Source organism: Aythya marila (genome assembly GCF_965140915.1).
Source record: "Aythya marila genome assembly, chromosome: 17".
Classification (NCBI taxonomy): domain Eukaryota; kingdom Metazoa; phylum Chordata; class Aves; order Anseriformes; family Anatidae; genus Aythya; species Aythya marila.
In genome coordinates, this window is record NC_139058.1 from 4,161,610 (window position 1) to 4,182,015 (window position 20,406).

The 20,406-nt window shown below is 62.2% G+C and overlaps 3 protein-coding genes across 4 annotated transcripts; 1 reads left to right on the forward strand and 2 right to left on the reverse strand.

Moving 5' to 3' along the window:
- Positions 1-158: 158 nt before the first annotated feature.
- On the reverse strand, positions 159-2,088 carry SELENOM (selenoprotein M). Its single transcript, XM_082774518.1, has 5 exons — positions 1,958-2,088; positions 1,840-1,875; positions 1,723-1,757; positions 1,015-1,093; positions 159-928 (listed from the first exon to the last, which is right to left on the reverse strand). Exons 1-5 carry the CDS (start codon positions 2,039-2,041, stop codon positions 716-718), a joined length of 447 nt encoding a protein of 148 aa, XP_082630644.1. The 5' UTR covers positions 2,042-2,088; the 3' UTR covers positions 159-715.
- A 1,694-nt stretch (positions 2,089-3,782) lies between these two features.
- On the forward strand, positions 3,783-11,965 carry INPP5J (inositol polyphosphate-5-phosphatase J; the record flags this gene model as incomplete). Of its 2 annotated transcripts, none has more annotated exons than XM_082773717.1 (12): positions 3,783-4,606; positions 5,618-5,728; positions 7,144-7,252; positions 7,943-8,059; positions 8,128-8,303; positions 8,501-8,612; positions 9,037-9,146; positions 9,425-9,614; positions 9,864-10,001; positions 10,360-10,452; positions 10,668-10,772; positions 10,882-11,965. In XM_082773717.1, 12 exons carry the CDS (start codon positions 3,783-3,785, stop codon positions 11,515-11,517), a joined length of 2,721 nt encoding a protein of 906 aa, XP_082629843.1. In that variant the 3' UTR covers positions 11,518-11,965. The 2 variants fall into 2 exon arrangements, with proteins under 2 accessions (XP_082629843.1, XP_082629844.1); XM_082773718.1 differs by having other exon boundaries at positions 9,425-9,533.
- A 636-nt stretch (positions 11,966-12,601) lies between these two features.
- Positions 12,602-15,085, reverse strand: PLA2G3 (phospholipase A2 group III; the record flags this gene model as incomplete). The annotated part of the gene is made up of 7 exons (XM_082774408.1): positions 12,602-12,815; positions 13,058-13,192; positions 13,398-13,527; positions 13,625-14,091; positions 14,199-14,333; positions 14,417-14,549; positions 14,641-15,085. 7 exons carry the CDS (start codon positions 15,083-15,085, stop codon positions 12,602-12,604), a joined length of 1,659 nt encoding a protein of 552 aa, XP_082630534.1.
- Positions 15,086-20,406: the final 5,321 nt, after the last annotated feature.

Below are 20,406 nucleotides of genomic sequence, written 5' to 3' on the forward strand. Positions count from 1 at the left end.
GAGGAACCGTTCGTGTCCCACCCCAGTTGAGGGCTCACCAACCAGAGGTGACCACGCACCCAGGGTGACCTTGTGGCCCCCCTCCACCTCTGCCAGTTGCTCTGAGGCACCCAGCTCCTCCAGGCATTGACGCACACCCCACTGTGCCCACCCTGGAAAGATGACAAGGTGCAGCAGATTGTAAGCAAAAGTTTTACTGTGTGCTCAATATGAGGCAACCCTGCTGGTGGTGTGAAGCCGAACCCTCCTAGGGGGCAGCTCTCCCACCTCCAGGACTCAGCACATCGACTCTCAGCACCTGGGGCTTTCTGCTGAGGGTTTCATCCTGTCCTGTGCAGGTAGGATATCGCTGCCCAGCACCAGGAGGTGACTAAACCTCGGGGCATGGTAAAGGAACAATGAGATTACTGCTCCTTCAGGTTGGCCGTGTCAGAATGGCTGGGGTGGGGGAAGGCAATAACAGGCAGCTATGGCTCACTCGGATGTCCTCGGTGCACTGGCAGCCCCTGCTCAAGTCTAGAACTGCTCAGAGCATCCCCGGGGAAGAGGCTATGAACAGTGGGGGGAGCTGGAAGGATCTCCCTGCATCGTGGTCAAACCCTTGTCACCCCACGGACCTGTTCCCAGCTGCACAGGCAGAGGCAGCTGCTCTAACACCCTCATCCTCACCCACTGAGGCTGCAGGACCTTCTGCCACTTCTCTTTGCACCGCTCACTAGAGGTCTGGATGTTCTTTGTCGTCGCGTTCAGGTGGGGTCTCGCTGTCAGCTGCAGGAGCTTTGGGGGGCTGCAGGGTGGGCAGAGGCTTAGCAGGGGCAAACCGAAACTCCTCAGGAACAGGGGCATCGGGTGTCTCCTTGCGGTAGAAGCCCAGCTTCTGCACCAGCTGGTTGATCTCCTCCCGGGTCATGTCACTCAGGGGGATTCTCTGCACAGAGACAGGGATTGCAGCCTCTTCACACCCAGCCCAGGTGCCCTGCACCGGGACACAGGGGCTCTGGTGGCTGCACTCACCTCCAGCTCCTCGTATCTGTGGTTGAGGAGTACAAGCTCGGGGTCGGCGCCAGGCAGGTGCTTCATCTCCAGGTTATGGCTTGCAAGCGTGTTAAGGAGCGGGCAGCACCAAGCAGGACTACGCAGCCCCCCTGTCCTGTCCCATCGCCCCATCCCATGCTCCGTCCTGTTCCCATCCCATCCCATGTCCTGTTCAGCCCTGTATCCTCTCCTGCTGCAGCCCCACATCCCGTCCTGTCCCAGCCCATTCCATCCCCTGCCCTGCCACATTTTGTCCACACCCCGTCCACATCCTGTCCCGTCCCATCCCATCCCCTCCCGTCCTGTCCGGCCGTCTCCCCATTCCATCCCATCCCGTCTCCATCTTGTCCCTGTCCCATCCCCATCCCATCCCATCCCATCCCATCCCATCCCCTTCCTGTCCCTGTCCTGTCCCCATTCCATCCCCATCCTATCCCCATCCTTACCCATCCCCAGGCGGTCCCCACCCCATCCCCATCCTGTCCCATCCCCATCCCATCCCATTCCCATTCCCATTCCCATCCCCATCCCAGTCCCCATCCCGTCCCCGTCCCCATCCTGTTCCTGTTCCCGTTCCCATTCCCGTCCCCATCCCCACCCCACCCCATCCCCACCCCATTCCGCCCCCCCCAGCCCCAACACAGCCCCCCCCGTGCCTCGCAGCCCCCAACAGCCCCCGTCGGGTACTAGAGGGGGATGTCCTGGGTGACGAAGGCTTTCACCTGGGGGCAGAACGGACCCGGGGTCAGAGCGGGACCGCGCCCGCCGCGGGGCCGCGCCTCCCCCCCCCCAGACACCACCTACCTCCCGCAGCCGGTTCAGCCGTCACCCGCCGCACGTCTGCGGGGAGAAAGAGCACAGCACAGCCCGTCACCATCACCATCCCCGGCACCACCACCGGCACCGACCCCGCGGCACCCACCTCCACCTTGCCCCGGGCCAGGTCCCGCAGCTCGGCCCCCGCCGCCACCGCCAGCAGCGCCAGCAGCGCCACCGCCCGCCGCATCGCCACGTCGCGGACCGCGCGCGCGCGCCCCCGCCGCGCGTGCGCAGAGCGGCGGCGGCGAGGGCGCGGGGGCGCGCCTCGAGCGCCGCGCCCCGCGCGCCCCCGGTCCGCGGCTCGCAGCGCTCGGGGCGCGCGCGCCCGCGCGCAACAGGCGCGCGCTGCACGCGTCCTCGCGCGCGCCTCGGATGCGCGTGCACAAGCTGATGCACAACAATTGTGAGCACGCCCACGAACACCCCGTGGACGCGCTCTGCGCGCACACGTGCACTGCGCACAGACTGCACGCACTGCGGGGAGGGGAGCAAGGCAGAGCTGTGGTCATGGGATGGAGCCCAGTGGGAGTCCTGCACCCAGCGGAGTCCCCCAGGGGTCGGTACTGGGACCAGTGCTGTTTAATGTGTTTGTCAGTGACGCGGGTGAGGGGATGGAGTGTGCTGCCTGCAAGCTTGCTGCTGACACAAAGCTGGGAGGAGTCGAGCTGCCGTCCAGCAGGAACTCAACAGGCTGGAGAGCTGGGCGGGGAGAAATTACTGAAATATAACGAGGGCAAGTGCAGAGTCCTGCATCTGGGCGAGAACAACCCCAGACACCAGCGTGAGTTGGGGACGGCCCTGCTGGGGAGCAGCGAAAGGGAGAGGGAGCTGGGGGTCCTGGTGGACAGCGGGATGGCCGTGAGCCAGCACCGTGCCCTTGTGAGCAAGAAGGCTGATGGCACCCTGGGGTGTAGCAGAAGGGCTGTGGTTAGCAGGTCGAGAGAGGTTCTCCTCCTCCTCTGCACTGCCCTGGTGACAACATCTGGAGTATTGCATCCAGCTGCGGGCCCCTCAGTTCAAGGACAGGAACTGCTTGAGAGAGTCCAGCGCAGAGCCACGAAGGTGATTAAGGGAGTGGAGCATCTCCCTTACGAGGAGAGGCTGAGGGAGCTTGGAGAAGAGGAGGCTGAGGGGTGACCTTATCAACGTTTATAAATGTGTAAAGGGTGAGTGTCAGGAGGAAGAAGCCAGGCTCTTCTCAGTGACAAGCAATGATAAGATGAGGGGCAACGGGTGCAAGCGGGAACATAGGAGGTTCTGCTTAAATATGAGATGAAACTTCTTTATGGTGAGGGTGACAGAACACAGGAACAGGCTGCACAGGGGGGTTGTGGAGCCTCCTTCTCTGGAGACTTTCAAAACCCACCTGGACATGTTCCTGTGTGACCTGACCTTGGTGTTCCAGCTCCAGGAGGAGGATTGGACTAGATGATGTCTCAAGGTCCCTTCCAATCCCTGACGTTCTGTGATGCTGCGCTTCTGCGTGACCCTGCACACACGCTGATAACGCGCACACAAACACCGCGCACACAGCAGACGCAGGGCAGGCTGTGCACACACACGCACACACACACACACACACACACACACAACGCGCGTGTGTGCAGCCGTGCGCGCGCCCCCCCCCGCACCTCCCGCACGGCGCCGCGTGCACGCGCAGCCGCACGTAGCGCACCCGGCCGCACGCGCTGCGCGCACCGGGGGGGGCGCCGCTCCCGGTCCCGGGGGAATTGGGGAGGGGAGGGGGGTGGGGGGGGCACCGGGACGCGGGGCGGGGGCGGCGCTGACATCGCGGGGAGCGCCGCCAGGTGAGAGCAGCGGCGGCGGCGGCGGCGGCGGCGGCCGGGGGGGTGGCGGGGAGGGGGCGCGGAGCCCGGCGGCGGCCGGTGCCGGTGCCGGTGCCGGAGGGCGCCGTGGCTCTGCCGCAGATGGAGCCGGCCCGGCGGGGCAGCGCGGAGCTGGGCTCGGCCGCCCTGGGTCCGCGGCCCGTCTCCCCGCGGAGCCCCGCGCCCTCCGCCGCCGCCGCCGCTTCCCCCGCGCTGCTCGTCCCCGACAGCACGGCCCCGCCGGCTTCGGGCCCCGGCGGCCGCGGCTCCGGTGCGCGGAGATGCTCCCGGCCCGACGCCGCCTTGGAGGCTCTCTCCTGCGGGTCGCCGCGCTCGCAGCCCGAGGGGGCTCAGCACGGCTGCGGGCGGCCCGAGGAGAGGGTCCCCGGCCGGGCCGCCCAGCCCCTATCGCTGGACGTCGGTAGGGCCCCGGCGGATGGGGCCGGGGTCCCGCAGATGTTCCCATTGCCGACCTTGCTGTCCCCGGTGGAGCGCCGGCCGCTGTCCCCAGGCTCGGGCATCCCCTTGGCCCGTGTCCCTGCGTTGTCGCCGGTGAAGCCGAGCCAGTCGCCTTCCCAGAGCTGGTCGTCCTTCCCAGAACTCAGCCCCGTGGACCGAGCTGCCCCCGGGAAGGCGCTGTCTGCGGAGCGGAGAGAGGCGCTGCCCAAAGCGGAGTCCAGCGACCACATCTCGGCCTGGGCGGGCTCGTCCCCCAGAGCCCTCGGTCTGCCCAAGGCCGTCTCCAGCGAGTTCATCGCCGCAGGACACGTCGGCCTGTCCAAGCCTGGGGCCCTCGCCAAGGCAGAACCGGATGAGTTCACCCTGTTCGGGAGGTCTGGGCCATCTCTTGGCCTGCCGAGTGCCAGCAACTCCTCCGATGCTCTCCTGGACTGTGTGGGAAGGGCGACAGCGGATGGCTCGTTCCGGTGAGCGCGTGGTGCTGTGCTGGTGTGTGGGGGAGAGGGGGAGCCCCACGTCTTGGGGCAGGGATAGGGAGGAGTGTCCCCATTGTAAAGTGGCAACCGAGGCCTCTCTGTGGGTTGGAGTCGCCTCAGTCTTCCTGCTGTGGATGGTGTTCAGCTGGAAAAGGTTTTGGTTGAAGGTCTGTGGGCACGTAGGGTTCTGTGTGCATGCTGAAGGTGGGAGACATACCCAGTGCCTGCTGCTTGTGCAGGCAGCAGCTTTGGGGAAGGAGGTGGGGTGGCGTTCCTAGGTGGAATTAGAGGAACAGGCTCTGGAGCAGGTGCTGCTTGCCCCCCCGCCGCGATCCCTGAGCTCTCAAAATGGTGCAGCGCTTCCCTGCCTCGCTGTTGAAATGTGCCTCTTGTGACTGAGGCTTGTCCTAGTGCTGCTGAGAGAGCCTGCGGGCTGCTGCTGTGTGCTGCGTAATGGTGTTAATGTGCTGTGACTGATGGTGGCTTTGCACTCGTGAAGGACACAGCTGCTGGGCTTGCAGCACTCCTGTCGCAAGCGGTGCCCGGGCTGTTCAGGCTGGCTGTGCTCTGGGGCAGGACCCGCTGGGTGGAGATCCAGGTCCCTTTCCCCGGGAACCCAAGAGGAAAGCGGTGCACGGGAAGAGGAGGGGAAGCAGTTTCCTGGGGGTATCCTGTCTCGCAGGCTCCCTGCCGTGCCAGCCTGGCTGTGGCAGTCAGAACTGAGATGAAAATGAGGGCTGTTTGTGCTGGCTGATGGAATTACACCGGGGCTTGGGTTACAGCGGGGCTGCCACACTGGGCAGACCCCAGAGAAATTTGGAGGCTGTAATTTGTCTGCCACAAACGGGGGTTAAAGGACACAGTGTGTGTGCCCCGGCTGAGCCTCTGCTGCAACTGCTTCTGCTCCAGGCAGGTTCCTTGGGGGGAGCCGGGGGCTGAACGCTGTGGGAAATGGGCTTTTGAGCCCAAATGTTAAGCCTGTTCTTTCTCGTTCCTCCCAAGCATCACTGTGGTCACCTGGAACGTGGGCACAGCCATGCCCCCGAACGATGTGACATCGCTGCTGCATCTCAACACGGGCGAGACAAACGATGTAGACATGATCGCCATCGGGTGAGTGAGCCAAGTGCAGGGCCCCCACCCCCAGCCTGGGTCCTGTATGGGGAACTCCCCATACCCGGGGGGCTCAGGATGGAAGAGCTGCAGCTCCAGCCTGCCCTGGAGCTTAGGGAGCAGGGAAGGACGGACATCGCAAGTGTGTGGTGTCATGAAGGGTGAAGGAAGATTGGCTTCTAATAAAATGGGAGTACTAAGAAGAGCTGAAACCCTCAAGTCCTGGATAGCCTTGAACCCTTGAGCAGTCCATAGCCAGCTAGGCCGTGCAGAGCCTGGCCTTGGGAGGTGCCGTTCTTGCTGCCAAACCCTGGCAGCCCCTTGGTCAGGTTTGTAGAGGCATTTAACTTGCCTGCCGGAGTCCACTGGGAGCATTTTCCTCATTTCGGCTTTTGTCCGTGGGTATGCAGGCCTCGAGGGCACAGATCTGCTGTTTTCTCACAGCTGGATTGGCTCTGTGCCTCTGGCAACGCTTAACTGCTGGCAAGGCAGCTCCACGGCAGTGTGGTGAGGCTTTATTGGCGTGGCCAGCAATGCGAGCTCTGCCATAGTCAAAGGGAAAACCAGACCCTCGGGGATCGCTCTGGAGCACGCGGATCCTTGCCAAGGCCGGGGATATGCTGCCTTTTTTTTTTTCCAGCCTCTGCCTTGGCAAGCTCCCTGTGCGTGTGAGGTGGAAGAGCTCTGCCTCCAGCAGCTTCACAGGTGTTCCCTGCCTGTGTGAATGTGGGCAGGGGGGGCACGTGTGGTGCGAGGGGCTTGCTGGAAATGTCTTGGCCAGGGCAGGGTGCGCTGTACCGGGGAGCCCCTTTGCCTCTAGGGTGTCTGTGCCTGGCTGCCCCCCTTCCTCCAACCCGTGTCTTCATGCCTGGGGCACTTGATATTTTTGGGCAAGGCGTTTCCCAGTCCTGCTGCTCTCTGGGGACGCTCTCTTTCCTTCTGCTCGCTAATTGCTGAGTGGGTAGGAGCGCTGTTAACCTTCTGTTGCTGCTGCTCCGAGCTGGGAGGCTAGGCTGTGTCTGAATGCTCTGTGCTGAAGGAATGGTGTGACGGGGCTTCTCTGTAGACATCGGTGCAGCTGGCGTGCCCTGCAAGCTCTTCTTGCACCTAAAGATAGGCTTTAGACTGCTGCCTAGCCGTGTGAAGTTAAACTGCTCCTGATTAAACGGCTAAGGGCCCTATGCCACTTGTGTACCACGCAGCCCAGTGTTGCTGGAGCAGGGGTACAGGCAGGTTGTGCTCTAAATCACTCCCCTGAAGTGTCCTTCCGACCCTGACCCCACTCCCCAGCGCTGTCCTTAGGCACCTCTCCCAAGGAGCATTCCCTAGATGGGATGCAGGCACCTTCCTGCTGCGGCTGAGCGACCTACCTGGGGTTGGGCAGGCTCTGCAGAGGTCCCCGTCTTTCTTCCCAGGCTGCAGGAGGTGAACTGCAAGATAAACAAGCGCCTGAAGGATGCCCTGTTCACAGATCAGTGGAGCGAGCTATTCATGGATGTCCTGAGCCCCTTCCACTTTGTGCTGGTAAGGCAAACCCCCAAGGGGCTGGGTTCTCTTCCCCTGGGGGAGGCAGGTTGAGCCATGCACAGGGAGAGCCATGCACAGCGAGGATTTGCAGTGGGAGAACTGGCCAGAGGGGTGCACTGCAGCCCTCTGAGCAGCGCGTGGAAGGTGAGGGTGAGTGGGGCACCCCACCAGCATGCTGCCCAGCTTTTTCCACCACCTCCTTGCTTTCTGTCTGCCTTTGACTTCCCCTGTGGCATGCTGGGGACACACCTTGCTGTCTGCTGCGTTGCACTGGGGCGAGGAGGTGAATGGGAACAATTCTGGCAGCAGCCTGCAAATCCTAGGGCAGGCTCATTCCTTTCTGATTCCTGCTCAGTCTCATCCTGAGGTAGAATTTTCCCGTGGTTTCACTCTTGATATAGGACCTGACCACTGCTTTCAACTTCTTAGGTTTCATTAGCTGTAAAACACTCCTATATTTTTCAGGAGCAGATCCCAGGGCACTAGCACAGAGTACATAAGACCTAGCATCTCTTGGCTTCTCAGTCAGTATTTAGGAGGGTGTGCATGGATCTCTGAACCAAAATGTGCTGTTGAGCCCCTGGAAGGGGGGCACGTATATATCGTGGCTGCCCCTGGTCTGCAGGTAGAGGAGGCTGTGCCTGCCTCCGGGCTGCAGCCACCATCCTGCTACAATTCCCGTTCCAGGTCAGCACAGTGCGGATGCAAGGCGTGATCCTACTCGTGTTTGCCAAGTACTACCACCTCCCCTTCCTGCAGGACATCCAGACGGACTGCACCCGCACGGGGCTGGGCGGCTACTGGGTGAGTGCGGCGGTGAGGGTGGTGGCGGTGGTGCCTTGCTGAGGGCTCACGGCAGCTTTTTGGTGCAGGGCAACAAGGGTGGGGTGAGCGTCCGTCTCTCCATCTTCGGCCACATGGTCTGCTTCCTCAACTGCCACCTGCCAGCGCACCTGGAGAAGGCGGAGCAGCGCAAGGAGGACTTCGCCACCATCCTGCACATGCAGCAGTTTGAGGGACGTGCAGCCAGCGGCATCTTGGACCATGAGTGCGTACCCCGCTGCTTTTCTTGGAGCCCGAGCCAAGGCAGTATTGCGTCTGTATGCTAGCCGGGCGTGGAGATTGGGTCTTGCATGTGGAGAGCTGGAAAATTGTCCCTTGGTGCAGTGAGAGCCAGCGCAGTGGCTTTGCTGTCTGCTTCTGGTGGCCCTGGCCCTGGTAGCCCACTGCCCTCCCACCCCACAGCCTCGTCTTCTGGTTTGGGGACCTCAACTTTCGCATAGAAAGCCTCGATATCCGCTTCGTCAAGTATGCCATCGACAGCAACATGCTGAACCAGCTCTGGGAGAAGGACCAGGTGAGAGGGCCGGGTGTGCTGCTGGGCTGTGAGCACTCCTTGGCCCTCACCAGAGCTGCCCGTGTGGCTGTGGGACTGCACATCCTCCTGCAGACACAGGGCACAAAGGGCCCTGTTTCTCCTTGCTGCGTGGGGACTGGTGGGCATCGTAGTCTCAGGATATTTTTCAGTGGAGCTGCACACACATCAGTGTTTTCTTTACTGGAGCTTTGGGAAGAAATGGGGGTGTTGAGCCTGCAGACTTGCTGCACGGCACGGATGAACCCTGCGTGATGCTCAGCAGGGTGTTTGGAGGTGGCTGCGTGCTGTTGTCCTGTAGGGTGTGGGGGTTATCTGGTTATAGGGTCTGGGCTGGGTTATCGGAGCTGTGTGTAGGTCTGGCTGGGGATTCTGGTGTGCTCCCCGATTGCTCTCTTCCCCTCAGCTGAACATTGCCAAAAGCACTTGGCCTGTCCTGACCGGCTTCCAGGAGGGACCCCTCAACTTCCCACCCACCTTCAAGTTCGATGTGGGCACCAACAAATATGACAGCAGGTAGGACAGTGGGGCTGGGAGCAGGAGGCATGGCTGAGGGGTGAGGGGTAGGGAAAGCCATGCCGGGGCAGGCGTGGGCTGGGCTGGGGACATCAGGCTGGGGACACAGCTCTTGTGCTGGTGCCAGTGCAGGTCTGTCCCTGCAGCTGCACAGAGCTGTGCGCCACGATGAGCTGCGTCCCCTGCCCCCACGTGCTGTAGTGCCAGGGGGAGGCAGTTTGGGGTGGAGCCCGCTGCCCCCCTGCCAGGCAAGAGATGCCCCCCTCTGTGCCCTGCAGTGCCAAGAAGCGAAAACCAGCCTGGACTGACCGCATCCTCTGGAAGATCAAATCTCCCAGCGTCGGGCTCGGTGCAGGTGGATGCCAGCCCAGCCGGGGCATCCTGTCGGTGAGCCAGCTCTGCTACTGCAGCCACATGGAATACACGGTCAGCGACCACAAGCCGGTAGCTGCTATCTTTGCAGTGCAGGTGAGCGCCTGCCGGGGCCACTGGGCACGGGAGACCCTGGATGCCCAATTCTTGTGTGCAGCACAGGGTGGGGTGTGGATTTCTCGCCTTATTTTTGCAAGGCAGCTTCAGTCCTGTGGCTGGGGACGGGGTGGTTGCTGCTCTTGCTATGTGCTGGAGGGTCCGGTGCCAGACGGGTGCCCTGGGCAGCAGGGGCAGCTGTCTGGCATATGGCCACTCGCCCTTGCCCACCACATGCATGTTTGTCAGTTTGCTTCCAAGGCAGACAAGCCTCCGGTGGAGATTTACGTGGCTGATGAGTGGAATAGGCCTGAGCAAGCAGTTGTCAAGTACAAGGTGGCTGCTGGCTTCCACCGGAGCTCCTGGGACTGGATAGGCCTCTACCGGGTAGGGGCTTGTGGCTGGAGAGGGTGGGGGGCACTTCACAGCACCAGTGGATCCCCATCAGCTTGGCCTTAGCCTGTCCTCTCTGCTCTCCTGCTCTGGGGGGGCTCTGTGGATACCAGCAGGCTTTGACCCTGCTGCAGGAGACGTGGATCCAGAGGTTTCATCCTCCTCCTCCTGCTCTGTGGGTTCCACATGGCCCAAAGCTGTTACTGGGGCCATGGCACTGGGCTGAGTGTGTGCACGTGCAAGGCAGCTGTCGGTGCCCTTGTGCAAGGAGAGCAAATGCCAGGCAAGGGCTGAGGGTGCTGAGTTTGGCAGATGTCCCCCAGCTCACCTCTGTTCTCCCGTGCACACGCAGGTTGGTTTTCGGCATCCTAAAGACTACGTGTCCTACGTCTGGGCCAGGAGCGATGATGGAGAGCGCTTCATCGAGAAGCAGCTGTGTGCACAGGTGAGCGTCTCCAGGACCCAAGGCCAGCCCTGCAAGATGCTGAGTGTGTGTGCCCTACGGCAAGGCACCAGCCCCCACATCAGTGGCTTCCCCTATTGCACGGAAGGCCCTTTTGCCCCACTGTGTGGGCATCAGGGCTCTCTGCTGGGTCTGGAGGTGGTGGGGGACACCCCCGTGCCCAGCCCCGGTGCCCATCAGCTTTCCTTGGCCTGCAGGTGCTGTTCTCAGAGGAGGCGCTGCCCAAGGGGAAAGGCGAGTACATCCTCGGGTACTACAGCAACACCTCCAGCAGCATCGCAGGTGTGACGGAGCCCTTCCAGGTGAGCAGGGATGAGGGGTGAGGGTGGTGGTGGGGTGTGCGTGTGCTTGGCTGAACAGGGCGTGCTGCTGCGGCGTGCCACAGCCAGCAGCCCTGACGCAAGGCTGCAGATCTCCATGCCCAGGTCAGAGGAGGGCAGCAGCCCCACAGACAGCTCGGGCAGCAGCTCGGAAGAGGAGGATGACAGCACCCTCGTCCTGCTGGCCCCCAAATCCCGCAGCCCCAGCCCAGGCAAGATGAAACGGCACCGGAGCCGAAGCCCTAGCCTGGCCAAATTCCAGGGCCTCATCCTGCGGCCATCAAGCCGGGACAGGGGCACCAGTCGCAGCCCCTCACCCCAGAGCCGTCGAGGCCTCCCTGGGGACATCCCCACCATCCACCTGCCCCAGGAGGAGCCAGGGCACCGCGGAGCCAAAGCCAAGGAAGCGGGGCAGGCGGCTGAAAGCCAGGAGGGCAGCTTGGGCTCCTTTTACCAGACTGTGCGGGAGCAGCGCGCCTCCCGCTGCATCTCTGCCGACAACGCCCTGGCCAGGGCCGACCCCAGGAACCTGGGCCTGCTGCCTGCACTGCGCCTGGAGATGATCGACCAGGCTTTGGGCAAACAGAGGGAGAACGCAGACCAGGGCCCTCCCTGCCGGAGGGTGAGCCCTACAAGCCCCCCAGGAGCCCCCTACGGCACCTCTGCGAAGGAGGGGAGCAGCCCCTGGGAGCGAGACAGCAGCCATAGATGTGCCACGGGCCACTAATGCAGCAACCCCTTTCCCTGTAGCGCGCTTGCTGTGTGCTTTCCTTTGCCACTTCCCTGCTGAGACGTCCCTCTCCCTTATTTATTGCGGTGACTGACCTCTGCCCTCCTGCTGCCTGCCTGCCCCTGCTCCCCGCAGCCTGGAGCCGCTGCCCTCCCGGGGCTGCGAGGGGGCAGAGGGGAGGGGAAGGCTGGTCCAGGATGGGGTTGGCAGGGGAGTATTGGCCAAGGGAAGCCCCTTTGAGGTTCAAAGGTGCGAGTGTTGGGCTGTCAGGCAGGAGAGCAGGCCTGAGGAGGGGCAGGGACAAGCGCTGGAGGCGGTTCTGACTCCTGCAGCGAGGCCTAGCCCCAGGGCGCAGTGCTGCCGTGGGTACCCCAGAGAGCGGAGCGTGCTTCTTTCCTGCCACTACCACTGTGCCTCAGGCTTGGACGTAGCGTGAGCAACACAATAAAACCATCCTGCCTGCCCCAGATGCTCTGTGCTTACTGCAGCGTAGGAACGGCCCCAGAAAACAGGGGCCGCAGCAGGCACGGCCCTGGCCCAGCACCACACACCATGCAGAGACCACCCTTTATTTGTCTCGTGCCGCACACAGGGACTGACCCTCCCCAGGGCAGAGCTCTGTGCCTGGCTGTTGCCCTTCACCTCCAGAGCCCAGCCCGCCCTGCCCCAGCAGTCTGGGGAGGGGGCCAGGCTCACCCCAGATCCCTCAGGCCCCTCTCCTCCCCCCCCAGCCCCTGCCTGAGACTCATATGCCCAGAGCATTCTCCCTGCCCCCTGGCACAAAAGGGAAGGGTGATGGTGGCTTTCCCCTTACCCAAGGGCTCCCCTTCCTTTCCCCTCGCTTTGATGCTCACAGCTGGTGCCACAGCTCCTCAGGAGAGGGGTAGCTGAGCCTTCCTAGCCCCTCTGCTTGCCCTCCTTCCAGCTGTGCCCCCCCCGCCCCAATTCCACGTAGTCATGCCAGCAGCCATGCTTGGTGCCATCCTTTCTCTCAAGGACCAGACATTAAGCAGCTCCACTCAGTGCCCGCTGCACAGCACGTCTTCCTTCCCACGCGAGGCATGCCCACGCTGCTCAGGCGTCACGGGGGTGCTGCACGATGCTGTGCACACAGCTTCTGCTCCAAAGCCAGGTGCCGGCACTGCTTGTAGAGGGTGCTGCCGCTGCCCTGTGTCTTCCAGTCTTGATGCTTGACCTTCTTGGAGATTATGCGAGGAGCACCCCAGTGCTTCAGGATGTTGCTGAGATGCCGTGCAGGTGCTACTAGCACAGCCCGGGTGGCTGAGGTACAGCTGCTGGAGGAGCAGGACAGGGAGTGACAAAGCAGCATTGGAGGCTGTAGCACTTGACAGCCTCTGCCTTCCACCCCACTCCTGCCCCTGGCGCAGAAAAATGGGACAAATGCTTGTGACGACCGCCTCGCACCAAACAGCCAAGCCTGCATGACAGCACCCAGCCCCGGGGCATCCATCCCACCTTCCCATTAGGTTAGGAATCCCCAAGCACACCACATTTTCCCTTGCCCCTCTGCACTTACTTGTGCTGTGGCTCCTTGCCCAGGCTGCAGTTGGCGAGTGGCTCCAACACAAAGCAAGCTGCAGCAACGTGGTCAGCCAAGACTGCTGCCTGCACCTCATGGAAACCCTTCGCCCTGCGCAGGGACCGTGCCAGTCTATGGGCAAAGACAGGTGACAGTCAACAGCTGCTGGCGGGAGTGGGCATCATCCTGGGTCCCACCTCTTTCAACCCCAAACCACCTGCTTGTGCCCCGTGATGGCAGATGGAAGCCCTGCCATCCTCCTGGGGCACGTCCCAGTCTCAGATAGTGCTCGCTCAAGGGGCCAGGGCTTGGCACACACATGAGCTAGGACACAGACCTGCGGGTGCAGTTGCAGTGGAAGAGCGTCCGGTTGTCTGCGTTATGCAGCTGGTACTTCATCTCATGGGGTGCAATCTGGTGCTCACACTTATCCAGCCGCTTGTAGCACCTGCACATCTTCCCCGGGCCTGAGGAGAGCGAGCACAGCCAGAGTGACCAAACCAAACCCGCTCAGTCCCCAGGAAAGCCCCGCTCCTACACGCACTGCCCCAAGCCCCCACTCACTCTGCTGCCTGTGTCCATCCCCAGGAGGCGCAGGGACAGCCTCACAGGGCTCTGTAACCAGGCTGGATGCGATGCTGCTGTCTTCATGGCGAGCCTTAAGGGTGGGCTGCGGCGAGGCCCCCGGCCCTTGCTGTCCTCCAGCGAGCTCCTGTCCCGACGTGGCCACCACTGTCGGCAGGCCTGGCTCCAGCTCACCCCAAGGTGCTGCATGCCCAGCAGTGGGCTCAGCCTCATCCCTGGCAGACGCAGGGGACGAGGCACCCGTGTCCCGCAGCTGCTGGGCTGTCACAGGCCTATGCGCACGGCGGAGCCCAGGACCGCGTCCCAGCCCCTGCCGCGGGCGCTTCCGACGTGCTCCTGAGGGCTTCCTTCCCCGGTCGCTGTCGCTGCTGTCTGCGGGCAGCCCGTGGCCATACTGCTTCTGCTGCACCATCCTGGCCAGGGGCACCACGCCGTAGCGTTCACACCTTAGAGAAAGGTGAGGGGGGGGGACACCGGGCAGCGTCAGGCCCCGCCGGCACAGCCCCGGGGGTCGCGGAGAGAGGGGGGAGCGGGGACACGCGGGGACACTCACCCGCCCCACCAGTGCCACTGCACGCACTCCTCGCTGTCCTCCAGCACGAAGCACGGCACCTCCAGCAGGTTGAAGAAGGTGACGCCGATGATGTTGGAGATGGTGTCGTTGAGGGCCAGCAGGCACCGCCGGAACCTGCGGGCGGGCAGGGGGTGAGCGGCGCGGCCCCGACAGCCCCGACGGGGTCCCCGCACGACCCCGGAGAGGCCCCGGCGCACCTGGCGTCGCAGTCGCAGTGGGACACGGTGTGCAGGCGGTAGTTGCGGATGCCGTAGTTGAACTGCAGCGCCGTGATCTGCGCCTCGCACTGGTCGTGCTCGCGGCAGCACCGGTCGGGACCGCGGAAGACACCTGCGGGCGGCGGCACCGCTCAGCGCCCGGCGGCCACCGCCCGATCCCGATCCCGACCCCAACCCCGACGGGGCCGTCCCCGTTCCCGTACCCAACTCGGTGGCGTTCCCGGCCGAGTCCCCGGCTCCGCACCACAGCGTGCCGGGCACCGTCCAACCTCTCCGGCGGCGGCGGCGGCGCTCGCCCCGCGGCTCGGGGTCGGTGCAGGCGGCTCGGCGCCTCCAGAGCGCGCCCAGCTCCCTGCGCAGCGCGGCCCCGGGGGCGCCGGGGGGGCGGCGAGCGCAGGCGGCGCGGAAAGCGCGCACCAGGCGGGGGTCGCGGCGCGCCCAGCAAGCGAGGAGGCGCCCGCGCCCGGCCCAGGAGCTCTCCACCAGCGCGGGGGGCCCCGGTCCGAGGCTGAGGAAGGCGACGTAGCGAGCGCCACCCGCACCCGTGCCCGGCGCCGCCGCCACCCGCTGCGCGCACACCGCGCCGCCGGGCCAGGCGCGCGCACTCGCCAGCACCGCCGCGCACGCCAGCGCCGTGCGCGCCCACATCCCGCGGGCCGAGCGCGCGCGCCCCGCGCCGCCCGCTTTAAAGCCCACGGGCGGCGGTGGGGAGGAGGTTGGCCCGCACCGCCCCGTCCCGCCCCGGGGGAGAGGCCGGGGGAGCCGCCGGTGCCCCTTTCCCTGTCCCTTCTCTTGCCCCTTCCCCTTGCCCTTGCCCTTCCCCTGCCCCTCGGGCCAGCCCCGGGCACTTGGCCCCGTCCCCGTCCCCTCCCCGCAGGTGTCTGTGCGCACCGACGGGGTGTCCCCCCCCTCCCCAGTCTGCTGTCCGTGCTATCGTTATCCCGGTCCCGGCAGCCTGTCCAGCCGTGTGGGTTGTTCCAGGCCTTGCAGCATCCTTGTGCTCACCCCAGTGATCCCCCCCCCGCCTGTCGGGGGGAGCCCAGCCGGGATGCAGCCCCCCAGGTGCTGGCTGTGCTCTGCCCGGTGCAGCCGGAGGGTGATGGCCTTGGCCGTGAGGACACCTCCCTGGCTGTGGCTTAGCCACTGCCTGCCGGCATCCCGAGGTCCTTCCCAGCAGAGCAGTGCTCCAGCCAGCGTGCTTCCCAGCCAGTGCAACGAGGCTGGTGAGGGGTCTGGAGAACAAGGCTTATGAGGAGAGGCTGAGGGAGCTGGGGGTGTTCAGCCTGGGGAAGAGGAGGCTCAGGGGTGGCCTTATTGCTCTCTACAGGTACCTTAAAGGAGGCTGTAGTGAGGTGGGGGTTGGCCTGTTCTCCCATGTGCCTGGTGACAGGATGAGGGGGAATGGGCTAAAGTTGTGCCAGGGGAGGTTTAGGTTGGATATTAGGAAGAACTTCTTTACTGAAAGGGTTGTGAGGTATTGGAATGGGCTGCCCAGGGAAGTGGTGGAGTCACCATCCTTGGAAGTCTTCAAAAGACGTTTAGATGTAGAGCTTAGGGATATGGTTTAGTGGAGGACTGGTTAGTGGGAGGTCAGAGGTTGGATGGGGTGATCTGGGAGGTCTCTTCCAACCTAGACAATTCTGTGATTCTGTGAAAGGGCTTGGCAGCAGAGCCGTGGCTTATCACATCAGGATTTCCCTAACAGCATGCACAGAGGCCAATGCCACAGGCGAGTGCAGAGTCCGCTCTGCAGCTGTGACATGGCTGCCTCGCGCCGCCCTTGACATCGCCTGAGGTGTCGCAAAGGTCTCCCAGCTGCCATGTCACCTGGCAGAGTCACCTCCATGGTCCTGTGGGGGTACCACAGCTCCCCGAGGAAAACACACTGTGTTTTTCTTAGGGAGAAACTGGCACAGAAAGGGGCTCTGGCAAAGACTCAGCCTCCCCTGGTATCATCCCCCAGCTGCACACCTGGCCCCACAGAGCCCTTCTGCTGCAGCTCCGCTGTGCCACGCCGTGCCTGACCCCCTGCACCCCATAAACCCACTCTGCCCCACACCCAGGCTGTGCTCACAGCCCCGTGGTGCCTGGCAGGAGAGCCCCACGCTGGCAGCATGCAGCAGCAGCCTTGGTCGTGGCATACGAGCCCGTCAGGGACTCTGCCGAGCCGTGCCTCAGTTTGGGTTTGTCTGGAAGATAACAGGGGATAAGAAGGACGCACAGCGCTCTGGCCTTCACCCCCTGTCCCCAGCCAGCGGGGCTGCGGGGTTGGCCCCATGTGGAGTAACCGAGCTGCCTGAGCAGGTGATCGAGGCCCCGCTGGTGCTGGGCTGAGGCTGGGGCTGGGGTGCAGGCTGAGCCCTGGCCACCCGCCTCATCTGGCAGCACCACCCGCACCCAGCTCTGCTGACGTGGCCCAAGGCTGCAGCCAAGGCTGGCACGGAGCCGAGACACCTGAGTGCTCGCCCTGCCTGTGCTGACAGCCCTGCTGTCAGTGGCCAGTCCTGGGATGGAGTGCAGGAACAGGCTGGGGGGTGATTTGTCCCCCCCTGCTAGCATGCTGGGTTCTGTTTTGGGGCTCCCCGTTACAAGAAAGGCATTGCCACGCTGGAGCCAGGCCAGTGGAGACCCCCGAGGTGGTTGTAAAGGGAGTAGGGTGTGAGGGCATGCCGCTGGAGCGGGACCTCATCTTCCCCACCCTCAGGTTGCAGTGGGGCTCAGTCCTTCTCCAAGGGCACCGTGGGCATCAGGGAGATGCCTCCCGTGGGATGATGTGCTGGATACCCGGGCTGCACAGGTGGCCGGGTGCCCACAGCCACCAGACCCGGGGCCTCAGCTGTGTCCTGGAGCCAGTGCATCCCCTGGCTGCCCCTGCGCCCAGCCTTGCCCTTTGCCCTGGCGAGCCAGCAGAGCTGGCCCGAGAGCGTGCATGCTGTGCATGCTGCCTGCCATGCTCTGCCTGTCCCTGCAGGAAAGGGACAGTGGCTGTGGTCATGGTTCGTTCTCCTCACTCGGGCTGGGGCTGTTCTGCTCAGAGCAGATCTTTTGTGTCCCCGTCTTGTGCCCCCTGTGCTCCGGGACTTGCTCTCTTTGTTTCTTCTGCGTGTTTGCATGCTCAGCCACCTCCTCTCTCCTGCCCCGCCAGCTCCTCAGGGTGCCCTTGAAATCCCACATGTGGAAGGGCAGGAATGAGCCCTTGGCAGCCCTTGGCACAGAACATGTGAAGAGCAGACTCTGAAGGAAAGGGACATTCCTCTTGGATACATAACCTTTCTAATATAGTTTTATGGGAGAAAGAATTAAAAAGGGGAAATTAGCTCCTCTCCAAAACTTTCCAAACTCTCCGTGCAGAAGCTGGGCTGGGTCCACCAGCTATTTTCAGTGCAGTTCTTGGCTGGGGGATGGTGTGGCTTTGAATTAGGCTCCACAGTCATCTGCAGGTCCTGTGGCTCAGGGGCACCTGGGGACAGTGACACCTTCTGTCTGTCCCGCAGACCCTCAGCCCCTGGCACAGGGCCACGCTGAGCACAGACCTCCTCCAGGCTTTCCCCGAGGTTTTGGTGCTGCCCTGTAACTCCCTTCCCACACCGCAGCCTGTTCTCAGGAACCTTGCTTGGGACAGGGATGAGGCGAGCTCCACCCCAGCAAGGCTTGGTGCTGAGCTTCTCGAGCAGCTCCCAGCCACGGTCCCTGATAAACTGCTGTGCCTGAGAGGAAATAGGGAAAGCCCCAAGGAGTGGGGAAAAGGGAGAGGAAAACTCCCTAAAAACCTCCCCAAGACCCCTGGGTTCCCTGTAAGAGGTCAGATACTGATGCTGGGAGGAAGTTCCCTTTATCTTCTGCTTTCCCTTAACCCCTAGGCAAATCTCAGTGCCTGGGAGGTGCCTGGTTTTACCACCCTAGTGAGTACCTTCCTTTAATTTATGGGAATACTTAGCAGGAATCAGACTTGCAAGGAGGAGCCGGTGCCTTCCTGACATGTATCACCCCACTTCCAGGTGAAGGTGGAGTGAGGTTGAGTCAGCAGGGCTTGGGTGAACAACAGCGTGAGAAACTGTGGCTCAGAAACAGGGTCTGGCTTGTCAGCATTGGTCAAAACTCAGCAGAATTTTTTTGGGGCTGACAATCCTGAGAGCAGAAAACACCATGAGGCTGGGGTGTTTCTGCATCTCTGGAAAACAGATACTCCTTACTTGCCATGTGAAGGATGAAGTACACGCCGGTATTTTCATCCCCCTGGAAGGTGCAAAGACATCTGGAGAGATAAAAAAAAATAATTCCCACGTGCTTAGGGTTTGCTTAATGTTATGTATGTTGTCTCTGACTTACACAACGGTTGCTGATGTGGATTTTTGGGAGCTTCCAGCAGGAAGTGCTGTATCGCACCAGGTGAATCATTAATCGGCAGGGTAAGGCTGGCAGGTTGCAGCGCGCATGTCTGCATCGCTCCCAGCTTGGGCAGAGTCCGGGCCGTGCAGACAGCTCTGTGCAGATCACAGCAGCACCGTGGCTCATTTTGGTGCCAGGGCTGTGGCATGGCCACCCTGGACCACAGCCGTCTGTGTCCCCTCTACGTTGTTCTACAGCTCAGCAGCAGGGTAGGAGTGCAGAAGAAGCCTAAAAGCTCGAGGTTTCCTCCTTGAACCCTGCACAGCTACTGATAAAGCCAGTTCCCACGGTTTTGGCTATGGGAGAAGGCAAATTCAGTCAGCCTTGAGATTTCTCCTTCCTGGCCTGCAAGAGGTTAGCGTGCTGTACCCGGGCCCAGGGTTTTTCCTGCCTCTGTCTGATGGAGGTGGCTGCTGCAGTTCCCTCGTTGAGTTCTCCTTGACTGCTAATTAGGTCTGGAGATCAGTGGTGACCCCCTCAGCCTGGACTCACCCCTCTCTGGCACCCAGCCCTGCAGGATGCTTGACCCACAGTGCTCATGCAGACAGGGAGAAGAGCGGTCAGGCAATCTAGGAACAGGATTCAACAAAAAGAGAGGACAGGCTGCACCTGGCAATCCTCTGCCATCAGCCAACGCCAAGCTGGTGGCTCAGCCCCACCACAGAGACAAAAGAAAAGGCACTGCAGATATTTACCAGTGACAGGATCAGGCTGGCAGAGTTCAAGGGTGTTAAAGGGTGTCAAAGGTAACATAAGGGCAGCGACACAGAGCAGTAAGTCTTGTCGTGAGCCCTGGGGCCCAGGGATGAGGTGACTGTGTTGACACAAGGGGTTGAATGAAGGGGATTGGGCTTGGGAGCTTCCTTGTCCCCGTCTGAAGGTGGTGTTCCATGGTCTTCATCAGGGTGGTGACTCTGCAGCAGCACTAAAGTGTCATGATAGTGAACGTGGCCTAGGAAAGCACTGTGTTAATTAGCAAATCCATCCAAACTGCTATTGAAGGAAGAAAGAATCCTGAAGAAAGAATAAATGCAGGTCGGATGATGACTTGTTTATATCTCAGATAGTCACAGCACCTCCAAGAGCCTTTCCAAGCAAGCAGTGCTGTGTACAAGGTAGAAGCATCCCCCAGATTACACAATAAATCAAAGTCCCTGAGCGTCTGCTGCAACCTTGGCACAGGAAAGGGAGCCAGAGGGACCAGGGACAGAGCTGGTGTCTTGGTCCTGCCACAGCAGCAGAACGTAGGGTAGATGGGGCTCTCCTTCCACTGATATTGGTGGAAGAGCTGAAGACTTGATGGCCTTCAGAGAACAGGAAAATCCATTCTCAGCATGGGAGACCGCCTCAAATCTCCCTGTCCAGAGCCAGCAGCTGTGTCCATACGAAACAGGAGGTGGGGTTGTTCAAGGAGGTAACGTTGTCATTGCCTTCTCCCAGCGCTTTGGAGCACCCACTGGTCTCATGCACAGCCTGGGAAGGTTTTTTGTTTGTCTGTTTGTTTTTGTTTTGTTTTGTTTTTCCCCACATCTGCCAAGTCTGCTCTTTGTGCCATCCTCAGAAGGTCCTGAGATAGCTTC